Here is an 11,732-nt window from a genome sequence, read left to right on the forward strand (position 1 = left end):
CTCATGGCAAAGTTTCGAAGAGAAATGACGTAGCTGAGTCAGGCCTGCACATATAGCCAACAGCGACGATTCTCATTGGTCGAAATTGGGCCGTAAGTAGTTTCGACCAATCAGAATTGTCGCCGTTAGCTATGTACGCAGGTCTGACTTTGTACATAACTTTTCTTCGAAACTTTGTCCTGAATCCACGCGTTTGTAACAAAGTGAGATTGAATCGTATTAAAATATTATATTAAATTGTATATTATATATCAGAAGTGTGAAGAACTGAAGAAAAAGACGAAAAGAAGACCAGGTTCATCATTTCCGACATCAATTCCACATTGTCTTCAGAAATGCGTAAGTTGACATTTTTTACTCTTGTCGTGAATTTCAATTGAGGTTGGAACACTATTATTTTAATTATTTCCCTTTTATATCAGTAATTTCTTAAGCATTATTGAATTTTCGTATGTTTTTGATACTTTTTCCTATAATTTGTTGCTTTAAATTGTGAAAATTGATCGTAATATCACAAGATCGGTTCGTCTACTTGCTCTGGTGTCGAACCGTATCAAATAGTACCGAATGTTACCGACTGGTTTCGCTGGCAAGGAACCTCGCGTCATTTATTTCGCCACCGACGAGATACTGTATCTCGTCGGTGCTTTAATATAGCAAAATTTCAACGTAGAAAACTATATTATTTCTCGTCGGTATCTGTGGTGATTACTTGCAATCGATAACTGGCAACATCGTGCCACGAATTTTCGTTATATTTTCCCAATATTCGGTGAACTTAGAGGGCAGGAGCACATAATTCAATAAAATGACAGAAATTATACGTCGGTAGAAGAATAGTCGTGAATCCGCGGCTTCTTTGATGCCTCCTGATAGTAGGCTAACAGAATATGCAAGGAAGTGTACTATCGTAATTTTCTTTCCCACAAACCTACTGGTTTTAACAAATATCTCATAAATCTTCCTTACTCACCTTGAAATACTTACATTTTCTCTCGTGTTAAAACTTTCAAACAGCTAATATAAAACATCATTGAAAGAAAACGTACAAGGATTGAGGAGCCTGTCGTTGGAAGCTTTGCTTTACATTTATTTATTTACGGTTATCAGATTTTTATTTATAAAATATGAGAAAATATTATACGTCAATTCATAATTTTCAATCTTACTCTAACAACACTGTTTAAGTTCTTCCTTTAAATAAAATTGTGCAGATTTATACCATAATTTTTTATTCTGATTTATTATCAATTGCAAAAATAACAATTAGTAATAAATAATATATAAAATACGGAATGTTGAATCAATAGTGTTAGAAACGAAAAAAAAGTAAAAAGAATAAAAAAACGAGATTACATTAGGAAATAACATTAACCGGAGCAAACCGGTTATGCTTAATACGTTTTCATGTTTTTACCGACTAAATTTTTGTTCGTACCAATCTTGTTATTACATCCATAATATCTATCAAAGATCACATTGCTGGAAATTCCAAAGCGTTTGATATTTTGCAGCTTGATTTGTAGATTTCTGATTTATTTCACGGCGTCTCTGTACATCATCCTGTACTTGTAATATCGGCAATCTTTCAAATATTTATCGTTAAGCATTTGATTGAATGGTATTAAAGCGAATTCTTAATTCAGCATCGCGATCAAAAGTTTTTTCCATTCAGCGGTGCAATCACTCTGGAAAGAGAAAATGCAAGTATTCTCGTTTTACTATTTACAAAACAAACGACAAATTTCTGGTAACACGTGCAAATTTATCACGAAGAAGTATCTATATCACACAGTTATACATATTAACATTGATGTTAGAGACAGATGGCCATGTTACAATTTGAAAATAAAATTAATGTAAGTGCATGTTCCTTTCCATAGTTTTCTTTAATTCAAAAGAGCGATCAAAAGCCGCTTAAAATCGTCGCCGCAGTCACTCTGTAAATGCAAACAGAATTCCGAATAAATTAAAGCAATGTTAACGCAATGTTTCTTCTAACATAATATTTTATCAATGTTCGTATATGTATACATAGGAGAATACGCGAATGCATGCGGATTACAAAAGCATTTTTCCATTAGTAAAATTAGTTGACTGATTTGTAAATAGTATTAATTATCCAGTTGTAATACACAACTTCTTAACAACGAAAACATAGTAAGCGTTAATATAACTGATTTAGTTGGAAAGTAAAGTAATTTATTTTGATGTAAATGATGAAATTCACACGAAAAAGAGGGAACACGCAATCTCGTACCCGTACCTAATTACAAATATAGCTATTTAAAAAAAATAAAAAGGAACAAGAGAAAAAGATATCAGCGTTTCTAAAATTGCCAAAAATTTCGCACAAAATAATAATCTCTGATATTAAAGTATGATTTAAAACACAGGAAATTGTTGAACATTAAACGTATTCATCCAAGTATGGTAAGCAAGAGTCTCTTGTAGTCTCCTGAACAGTCGTCCTGAAATTTATCGAAAATTATAGGGAGCAAAGTAGACGTTAAAAAAAATAGTGTGATCAGATACGAAGAATTACGATGAGTAATAGCGCGTATATGTAATCAATTTCCATGAACGTAAAATCAGTATGAATGCTTCTGTAAATAAATGATGTCGTATTATCAATGATAACGACATTTTATTTTGATTATCATACGTAGGTATTATTTATTACCTCAAATATCCACCTTTTAGAATCTATAATCTACCGACTGATTACCTGTATTATGATTACTCAATCGACAAAACGACAGCACAGAAACATTCTTACAGATTTATAAGATCGTAAAAGTATATGTAACTTACGTCGATATCTCCTGCGAGCGACTGTCCATACATGGTTTGATACATCTCTTTGATATCACCTAAATCTATTTCAGATCGTGTTATAATTATGCGGATCAGCGTCGAATCATCAGTACCAAGACCACGCATTGATTTGTACAATCTTTCAGCAAAATAAGCTGTTTTGTTTCGGGCACATTTTACTAAAACAGACACGGAATCATACGTTAGCGTCACTCTTATCATTCTTTGAAATGAACGAAACTTATGTCTTCTTGAAACAGTGTTAATCACAATGCAGTGCTATGACATTATTTCTTACCAACTGCGAGATACCCATCTTCCAGAGATCCTGAAAATTCTCCTTTAATAGTATCTTCTAAACTGTTACCAGAAAGACGTTCATATTCCTGGAAAATCTTTCGCAATTGTGGATAACTTTTGGTAATAAGAATAGCATTAAATGTGCTTTCATCTGTTCCCCATTGACCTTCACCAGCTTCCAGCAATCGTTTCGCGTCCTCGATCGCGGCTTCTTCGTCGACCTCAGGGTGTTCGCTTCTACTAGCCTGTTCATAAAAGATTGAAAAGTAAATTTCCTGTATACACGGATTTCCAATACGGATAATAAATATACGAGTGATAAGGTATCGTTACAGATTTTAGGCAATAAGGTTATCTTACACAAGACAGAGAAACCAAAAGTCTTTTGAAATGCCCAGACGTATCGCTTTTCAAGTCCTCTTCCAACTCTGTACCGTATTCTGCAAAAATTTATTTATTTTTTAGTCTACAGTATAACAATCGTGTATCGTTTGCATTTGACTTAAATAGTATACAGGATGTTTCATAACTCTTGTAACACCCGGAAATGAGGGGTTGCTGGGGTGATTCTGAACAACTTTTTCCTTTACCAAAATGTTGGTTGAAGCTTTGTTTTTGAATTATTAACGAAAAATACTGACCAATGAGAGCGCGTACTCAACCACGACAGATCGTGCTCGTGAACAAACGCATTGGCACAGCGTGAGTATCAAGGGAAACGTACGATAAATGTTACATTGTTTTAAATTAAGAACAATGTGGAATTACTATGTGTATACTAATAATAGTACACTAATAATATACTAATAAAAAATACTAAATTTAAAAAAAACACATCCCGTATACATAGATGTGTACTTACTATCCTTGTAAACAGCAGATATAGTCTTAATGCCATAATTACTAAGCGACGCTAACACCTCGATTAGAGCACCTTCGTCCGTGCCCATTCCGGAAATTGCCTCATGGAGTTCCTTGGCGTAATACTCTGGCAATGGTGTCATTAATGCCAAAATAGCCTTTTCGAAATTACCACCCAGTTCTGATTTCAGTTCAGATATTAAGTCCTTGCCGTACATCGTTTTGAATTTATCGGCTATTTCAATCCGTTGTACGATACCGCGATGGGCAAGGACATCGATGATGGTTTGTTCATCGGTGCCGAAACCCTTCATAGCGGTTCGAAGAAGAGCTGCGTCTTCCTCGGCATTGAAGGGGTCGGCAGGGTACACCGTTGGTGTGCACTGAAACGATGAAATTCATTAAAATAACATTGTCACGAAACAACAAACACGGAAAGAACATCAAATTGACACACCCCGGGGGTGTGCCAATCACTATACACAATTTTAATTACATACCTGCACATGATAGTATTGACTGGCCGACATTGTCCAATTCAACTGAAAAATATTAATTTCTATGAAATGATATATAATTACAATGTTACAATACTTTACAAGGACATGACTGAATCGAAGATCGAATGTGATATCTATAGCTATACGTTGTGAGAGTCTCGATGAAATAGGTGGATAAAATTTCTTAGAGATATTAATACAAACGCTACATCGTCTTTAGAATAAATCTATTAAAAGTGATTTGCACCGGATGTTAGTTGAAAAAATGATCTCCATCTGCATTTGAAACATGAAAATTCATAGAACGATATGAGTCATCCGTAACTGTCAGATTGTAATTACATTCACGCGCAGCTATGAATCTGCCGCTTATTTTATTTGCTTCGCACTGAACCATATGAATGTAAATGCGATATATATATATATGAGTAAATATAATATTATTCTATTACTATATTCTCTTAAAAATAACAATGACGGTGATCGAAGAAAGGAATAGCAATAGTGACAGTGATGTATGTAGTGGTCATCGATCTGAAAATACTCCCAATACAATTCAAGGTAATCGTTAAATGGGTTCAACAAAGATATCTATGGGATCAAAACAAACTTCAACACAATTCAAATTTACATATTTATAAACTTATACAAAAATTCCGTGAATTACAAACAAAATAAAAAAACTCCGACTATACTCGTGCAAAACAAGATCGTTCAGTTTTGAAAAATAAATTTAGAAGATCAATAAAAATGATTTGTATCGCGATACATCTCCGTATGAAGTGATTTATTTTCGCGCCGCTATGGCGGCTAAACAAGCAATTAATTTCACCGCCTAATATCCTAATACAAACAGCATTCGTCGAGACCATTCATTTTGTTTCCACTCACACGTACAAACTCGCGTCAGGCAAAAAGATACCAATACTATCGTGATAAGAGGTCGAAGATCGTAGCTATTGATCGGTAATGAAAGAGCAAGCGTTCAGGGTGTGGCTCTTACCTAATGTTACTCAGCGATGGTTGTGAGATCGTTGTAGCGTATCCTACGTCGATGTACCGGTTCCGCACGGTTCTGGCAACCAACTGAAGACTGAAGCAAACCGTTCCTCGTCACAGATATTCCACGTTGGAATGGTGGGAGCTACGAATGGGAGAATGTACGCGGATGATCTAAAGATCGAGGTTAAGCAACGTGGATAATAATTGTATGATTCACGCGAAAATTCGACGAATTTCATAGACTGGAATAACTTATTTCAGTATTGCTTGTTCAAGGCAACTTTACGCGTTAAAATTTATCTTCTAACTTTACAGTACAAATATTGTTTACATATAGTACAGAAGAGAAGAAAAGTCAATTCCCTTCCCTAATTAAGAAATTCAAACACATTTCATTTCCTAATTTCAATTTCAATTCTATTTCTCATAGTTTCTATACACTTTGTAGGGTACCCTTTTTGCAGGTACGCTATGGTAAAGTACCTATTTCGCTAAACGAAAGAATTCTCTCTTCGTATTCATTCTTGAACACTGTAATCGCTATTTATAAATACCACGCATGATATGCTTTACTGCTAAAGCCAGTACATAATGTTATCGACGTTAATTACGTATCCACATCCTCACAGATATGTGCATACAAGTTCAACGATATTGTTTCAGCATACTAAAATATCGTTTGAACACACAACTTTGGTATACGTCACTATTAGCTGGCAGGAAAGTAGGGAATTATAAGAGACATAACAACTACGTGTGCTGCGTAAGCTGGCTAGTCGACCGATGAACGTGTCGATGTATGTAACCGGTGACGTGGAAAATAAAGTATGTTGCAGTGGAATAAGATTATTAGTAATGACTAGTGTTCGTTAAACTCCCGTAAAAAAGAATACCAAGAAACGAGGAGAAAATAACGAATGAATTAAACATACCGATTTCAACGTGGTACAGTTATCGGTAACGAACTTGCCTTGCATGAAAGCTCTGAAGCGAATGCCCAAAGGTAAGGCCTAAGGATAGTGTCTAAAGGTTTCTAACGAATTACCCTAACGGGACCTGACCAAATTCGCCTCCCCGAACGCTGTCTGATTCGCTTTTGTTTCACGTGTAAATTGCAGCAAACAAAATGGATACGCATTAGACAGGATGCAAGCCTGCCGAGACGAAGGTAGAAAGAGTTTGTAAATCAGCCGTTTGGTCATTGCACGCTTTCGATGACGCTGACATGGCGCTCAAGACCGCATTACAGTGATCCGTTTTAAGGTTTCTTAAGTAGAGTGCATTGACACTCTATGAATTATTTCAGCGTTCCTGATCTAGCATCTTAGACTCTTCTTTCTCGAGTCAGATTTTATATTCCGCCATGTTCTAGCGGTTTTACAATCGTATTTCAATCCAATCGGCGCAGATTAAACAGCGTCCGGTGCGGGACGTATCAAGAACGTAAATGCATTTAACGTGCAACGGCATTACATTGCATTGTCAGAAACAGGCGATAGATTGGTCAAGGAAATTGGAAAGTTTACATATGTACGTATACACAGTTTTTAAACGGAAATCATACCAATCTAGAGGCCAATTTTTTTTCTAACAAATATGTAGGTAACTACAGCGTGATTGTTCATTGTTAATAATGCCCTTTTTAAATATATTTTGCTCTTTCGATATTTTTAACATTTTAACAATCTGCAAATGTCTTAGTTTTTTCGATAAGTCAAGGTTTCTGTATATTAAATTGTATAATTTTAATGAGTGTTTGTTGCTCTAAACAAAATTTCGCACCATATTTGCCGTATACACAATAACGGGTACAGCATTAAATAAGTTCACCGGTGTATAAATAGGTTCTATTTTGGAATTCAACCTCTTCCCAAGCACATCCGCGTACAGTTAGAGTTTATCTGTCTGTGAAAACGGTTCATTACTCCTACAATCAAAAGAAATTTTCGTAATACATTGTACCACAGACTATCCATTAAATAAAACTTGTTATTTAATAATATTTCTCGTTACTCGTTGCATCTTTAACGTAAGCGAATTATAAATAAAGCAATAAACCTCAAAATAAGGTGGCTCTTTAAGTAAGAGCATACGCTTTGAATAATGTTTAAATAACAGCACAGATTTTTGAAAACAAAGTTTCTGGTAACCGCAATCAATGGAACATCAGCCCGCCTGTGCAGTTTGCGGAAAAGAAACGATACATAAATGCAGTGCATGTGGAAATGCTTATTATTGCAGTAAGCAACATCAGAAAGAAGACTGGAAAAGACATGCGCAATCTTGCAGAGCGTTTAAGGTACAATCTTTCTATCTGTATTGTTTCCTTTCGTTTATCAGAAATTACACGAATACTAAAATGTGTTCAACAATTGAAGCAATCGAATATTTGAATATTTATAAATAGATTAAAATTAATTTCGAATAATATTAAAAGTTGGCAGAAAGTCCTACTTTGGGTCGTTATTATGTGGCAGCGAGGAATATCAAAGTAGGAGAAATCGTTCTGAAAGACGATCTGCCTTTGGTAGCAGGTCCCATGCATAATTCTCTACCTGTATGCCTTGGATGCTACACGGAATTGCATGAAAATAATGCGGTTCCCTGTACTAAATGCGGATGGCCCCTGTGTTCAAACTGCAAAGATCACGGAACCGAGTGCGACTTTACCTCTTCCCGCAGAGACGATAAGGTGATTAGCGAAGATTCTTTAGATTATCAGGAAGCGATCACTTACCGTATCAGCAATACGGCCATATCCAAGTAATAAGCATTTAATCCTATTCGTAACCGCTTGGTCATACATTAACATACATCTATGTTTTTCATACATCTGTGTAAAGGAACAAGTTATCGGAACACGAACTCCATACTAAGGAGAAAAAGAATCTTTTTGATCGTATCGTGATAGCGAATCCGTTGCACTAACATAAACTCAATTATTTCAGGTATCGATTACGGAATTTGGATATCCGCATCCAACTTATCAATGTATAAATGTTATAAGAGCGTTATCACTGAGAAACAATAATGCGGAATCCTACAAAAAATTATTGTCTCTCGAAAGCCATTGCGAGAAAATAAAGAATAGAAAAAATTTTATTTTCGAAGAATCAGAGAATTTGGTACGTTTTATCAAGAGATTTTTTAAAACGGATGATATACCGGACGAAGAAATTATGAAAATTATCGGTGCATTACAGGTACACAGTATTCAATCATTTAATTAATTAATTCTTATTCTGATCTATCTTTTTTTTTATGGTAGATTAACGGACACGAAGTGCCTCTGACAGATCCACCGTATGTAGCAGTTTACGAATTGGCATCCTTGCTCGAACATAACTGTAAAGCAAATTGCTCGAAAAGTTTCACCGATAGGGGTGGATTAATTATTCATGCCGCCACACCTGTCACAAAAGGTAATCGTATATCGCGTCGAATGATAATAATCGCAATAATAATAACAATAATGATTTACGGCCGCCTCTAAAGTTCTCTGGAAGAAGCGACGTAAGTTACAGTAGTTGCTTGATAATTTCCTGTTCACTCGCATCCCCCTTTCCTAGAAAGGGAGGAGAATTATCGAGCGGCTCCTGTATTAGCCTATATTGTAGGAGATCATATTTCTATATGTTATACGGATCCATTATGGGGTACGGTAAACAGAAGACACCACCTTCTAGAAACTAAATATTTTGAATGCACCTGCGAACGATGCAGCGATCCAACTGAATTTGGAGTTATGTTTGATGCTGTAAAATGCAATGAAACGTAAGTTATAATTATTCGCATACGCTACGATATTGTAAATATACTTGTTACTTAAGGGGGTGTACGACGATCATTCTAATCGCTAATTTACTTTTCTTGTATTTTATCTTCTTAATTCGTAGCAATTGCTTAGGATACACGTTACCAAGAACATTTCTTGGTGACCAACAACAAGATTATGCGTGTACAACTTGTGCAGCGGTTGTTCCCTGCGAGAAAATCGAAGAAACGTTGGAGAGGATTGGTATACACCTTTCAAAAATCGAGAAAAACAACATCAGTGCATGCGAAAGATTTCTGAATTGTTACAAAAACGTCCTTCATCCAAATCACTTTTATAACATAGATGCAACTATCGCCTTGGCTCAGTTGATCGGTCAACAAGATGGATTGCAAGCAGTCGACGAAAATCTGCTTGCTGACAAAATAGAATTATGCAAAAAACTCGACAATATACTGAAAGTACTTGCGCCTGGTAATTATATACATACCTAACACTGTGTAGCTAACAAAATACAATAAGTAAATTAAATAATTTGTGCCGTTTACGTTGCAGCTGAAAATCGAATTCGAGGATTGATTCTGTTTGAAATGCATGCTGCTCTTGCAGAATTTAGTAGAAGACATACAGAGGATGATACTCTAATATTATTACTGGTAAAACAAAATAATAAATTTTATTTGACAAATGCAACTCATTTCAATACGTTAGTACTAAAGTAGAAAATATAAAGTTATGTTATACAGGACGAAATATTTACGATACAAACACATTAATCAGTTTGATAACACTGTAACTGAAATACTTGAAAGATGCAAATTCCATTTTAATTAGTATTCCGTCTTCTTTCTGTTTTACAGGAATCAAAGAAATGCTTAATCAGTGCTCATGAATTATTAAGATACGAACCAGAAGTTCTTCCAGAGGGAAAGATAGCTGTTAAAGCAAAGGAAAATTTGCAACAAATAAATGATATTCTGCAACGATTTAAGATAACATCTACATACTCTACATGAAATCAGTTGCATTAATTAAAATGTGAATATTCTCAACTCCATTATAACTTGTCATTATACAAGAAAAAATGGAAAGAATATAAGGGTAGAAATAGTTTAGCCATAAAATGAATATCTTAAAAGTTATTATATATACGTTTGTTTCTTTTTTCCTTTTTTGGATAAGTGGTCAGGAAGCGAGAAAGAGGGTGGTTAAAAGTACAAAAAAATCAATAGACACACAATTTGCAATAATTATTTGGTCATCAAAAACGCTTATGTATGAAACGTTCAATTTCATCGTTATCATTTAATCGAGAGTTGACATTTTTTTTGCAGTAATCACATTCCTTTTTTGCTTTATTACAGGCATTTACTTTTGATTGATTAACAGATTAAAATATTTCATGGAAGATGTTCTTTACCACAAACGGAAACTTGTTACCTACTGTGTAACAGTAGAAATCTATTACCTACTGTGCAATAGCTAATGAATATTTGTTGCTAAAAATACAAGTGCAATAACATAACAATAAATTAAATACACCAAATAAACATATATTGTAGGCGCAATGACTATATCTTTTAAATTATGTGTCCAATAATGTAAGAACAGTGATGAAAGAAACCTTAACCCCCGAAGTCGAGCTTCCTCGACTGTGTTGACGTATTTATATTTAGTTACGTGTAGTATATAGTATGTTCATGCGGTTATTTGTTTCGTGACATTCAAAGCATTTTAATCATTCTGTAATATGGCTAAACATCATCCAGATTTAATCTTTTGTAGGAAACAACCAGGAGTCGGTAAGGATTCAATTTATATTAGGTTAGGTTTTCCTTCCAATTTTAGGTTAGAATTGTTTACATATCATGTTATATTATCGTTATGTGTACTATAGAATATTAAAATTAATTGTTTTATGAATTAAACAAATATTAATTTCAGCTATTGGACGATTATGCGAAAAGTGTGACGGTAAATGCGTGATTTGCGATTCCTATGTAAGACCGTGTACTTTGGTTAGAATTTGTGACGAATGCAACTACGGGTCTTACCAGGGCCGATGCGTTATCTGCGGTGGTCCTGGAGTTTCCGATGCCTATTACTGCAAAGAATGTACGATTCAGGAAAAGGATGTAAGTATAATAAAAAGAATTGTTTGAAAAGAATGTAGATACTGTAAACACCGAGGTGCAGTTTCAGTTTTTGAACACTTGAAAACTAATAATTATTCATCGCAATTATCAGTTATTACTGTATTAACATAATAATAAAAATCTTGTTACAGAGGGACGGATGTCCGAAGATCGTAAATCTCGGAAGTTCAAAGACGGATCTGTTCTATGAAAGAAAGAAATATGGTTTTAAGAGAAGATAAAATTAGGTTCTGAAAAATTACTTAACTTATATAAGAAATCCTTTCTTACGTTCCAAATAAATAATTATCTTGATACTTATAATTGTTTTGTTACTTCGAT

At 34.7% G+C, this 11,732-nt stretch overlaps 3 protein-coding genes across 11 annotated transcripts; 2 read left to right on the forward strand and 1 right to left on the reverse strand.

Annotated features, from left to right (window-relative positions):
• Positions 1 to 1,215: 1,215 nt before the first annotated feature.
• Positions 1,216 to 5,617, reverse strand: LOC114873530 (annexin B9). Of its 4 annotated transcripts, XR_006829522.1 has the most exons (8): positions 5,482 to 5,617; positions 4,479 to 4,520; positions 3,980 to 4,361; positions 3,478 to 3,557; positions 3,116 to 3,362; positions 2,815 to 2,996; positions 2,267 to 2,471; positions 1,216 to 1,688 (listed from the first exon to the last, which is right to left on the reverse strand). XR_006829522.1 is itself a non-coding variant. In XM_029181946.2 (7 exons), the coding sequence occupies exons 2-7, from the start codon at positions 4,506 to 4,508 to the stop codon at positions 1,890 to 1,892; spliced, it is 972 nt and encodes a 323-aa protein (XP_029037779.1). In that variant the 5' UTR covers positions 4,509 to 4,520; positions 5,482 to 5,617; the 3' UTR covers positions 1,216 to 1,889. The 4 variants fall into 4 exon arrangements, 3 of the variants coding, with proteins under 3 accessions (XP_029037779.1, XP_029037781.1, XP_029037780.1); XM_029181946.2 differs by lacking the exon at positions 2,267 to 2,471 and having other exon boundaries at positions 1,216 to 1,940; XM_029181948.2 differs by lacking the exon at positions 2,267 to 2,471 and having other exon boundaries at positions 5,482 to 5,616.
• A 383-nt stretch (positions 5,618 to 6,000) lies between these two features.
• On the forward strand, positions 6,001 to 10,613 carry LOC114873527 (SET domain-containing protein SmydA-8-like). Of its 6 annotated transcripts, none has more exons than XM_046286163.1 (11): positions 6,001 to 6,483; positions 6,599 to 7,010; positions 7,599 to 7,779; positions 7,918 to 8,172; positions 8,429 to 8,683; positions 8,749 to 8,902; positions 9,050 to 9,254; positions 9,377 to 9,729; positions 9,811 to 9,911; positions 10,116 to 10,293; positions 10,438 to 10,613. In XM_046286163.1, exons 3-10 carry the CDS (start codon positions 7,639 to 7,641, stop codon positions 10,269 to 10,271), a joined length of 1,620 nt encoding a protein of 539 aa, XP_046142119.1. In that variant the 5' UTR covers positions 6,001 to 6,483; positions 6,599 to 7,010; positions 7,599 to 7,638; the 3' UTR covers positions 10,272 to 10,293; positions 10,438 to 10,613. The 6 variants fall into 6 exon arrangements, with proteins under 6 accessions (XP_046142119.1, XP_046142120.1, XP_046142116.1 ...); XM_046286165.1 differs by lacking the exon at positions 10,438 to 10,613 and having other exon boundaries at positions 6,002 to 6,483; positions 6,599 to 6,648; positions 6,787 to 7,010; positions 10,116 to 10,402; XM_029181942.1 differs by lacking the exon at positions 10,438 to 10,613 and adding an exon at positions 8,976 to 8,993 and having other exon boundaries at positions 6,003 to 6,483; positions 9,098 to 9,254; positions 10,116 to 10,402.
• Positions 10,442 to 11,711, forward strand: LOC114873533 (PHD finger-like domain-containing protein 5A). Its single transcript, XM_029181952.2, has 4 exons — positions 10,442 to 10,530; positions 10,620 to 11,057; positions 11,200 to 11,390; positions 11,543 to 11,711. Exons 2-4 carry the CDS (start codon positions 11,006 to 11,008, stop codon positions 11,630 to 11,632), a joined length of 333 nt encoding a protein of 110 aa, XP_029037785.1. The 5' UTR covers positions 10,442 to 10,530; positions 10,620 to 11,005; the 3' UTR covers positions 11,633 to 11,711.
• The last annotated feature ends 21 nt before the right edge of the window (positions 11,712 to 11,732 follow it).

This window comes from Osmia bicornis, chromosome 1 (assembly GCF_907164935.1).
Source record: "Osmia bicornis bicornis chromosome 1, iOsmBic2.1, whole genome shotgun sequence".
NCBI classification, from domain to species: domain Eukaryota; kingdom Metazoa; phylum Arthropoda; class Insecta; order Hymenoptera; family Megachilidae; genus Osmia; species Osmia bicornis.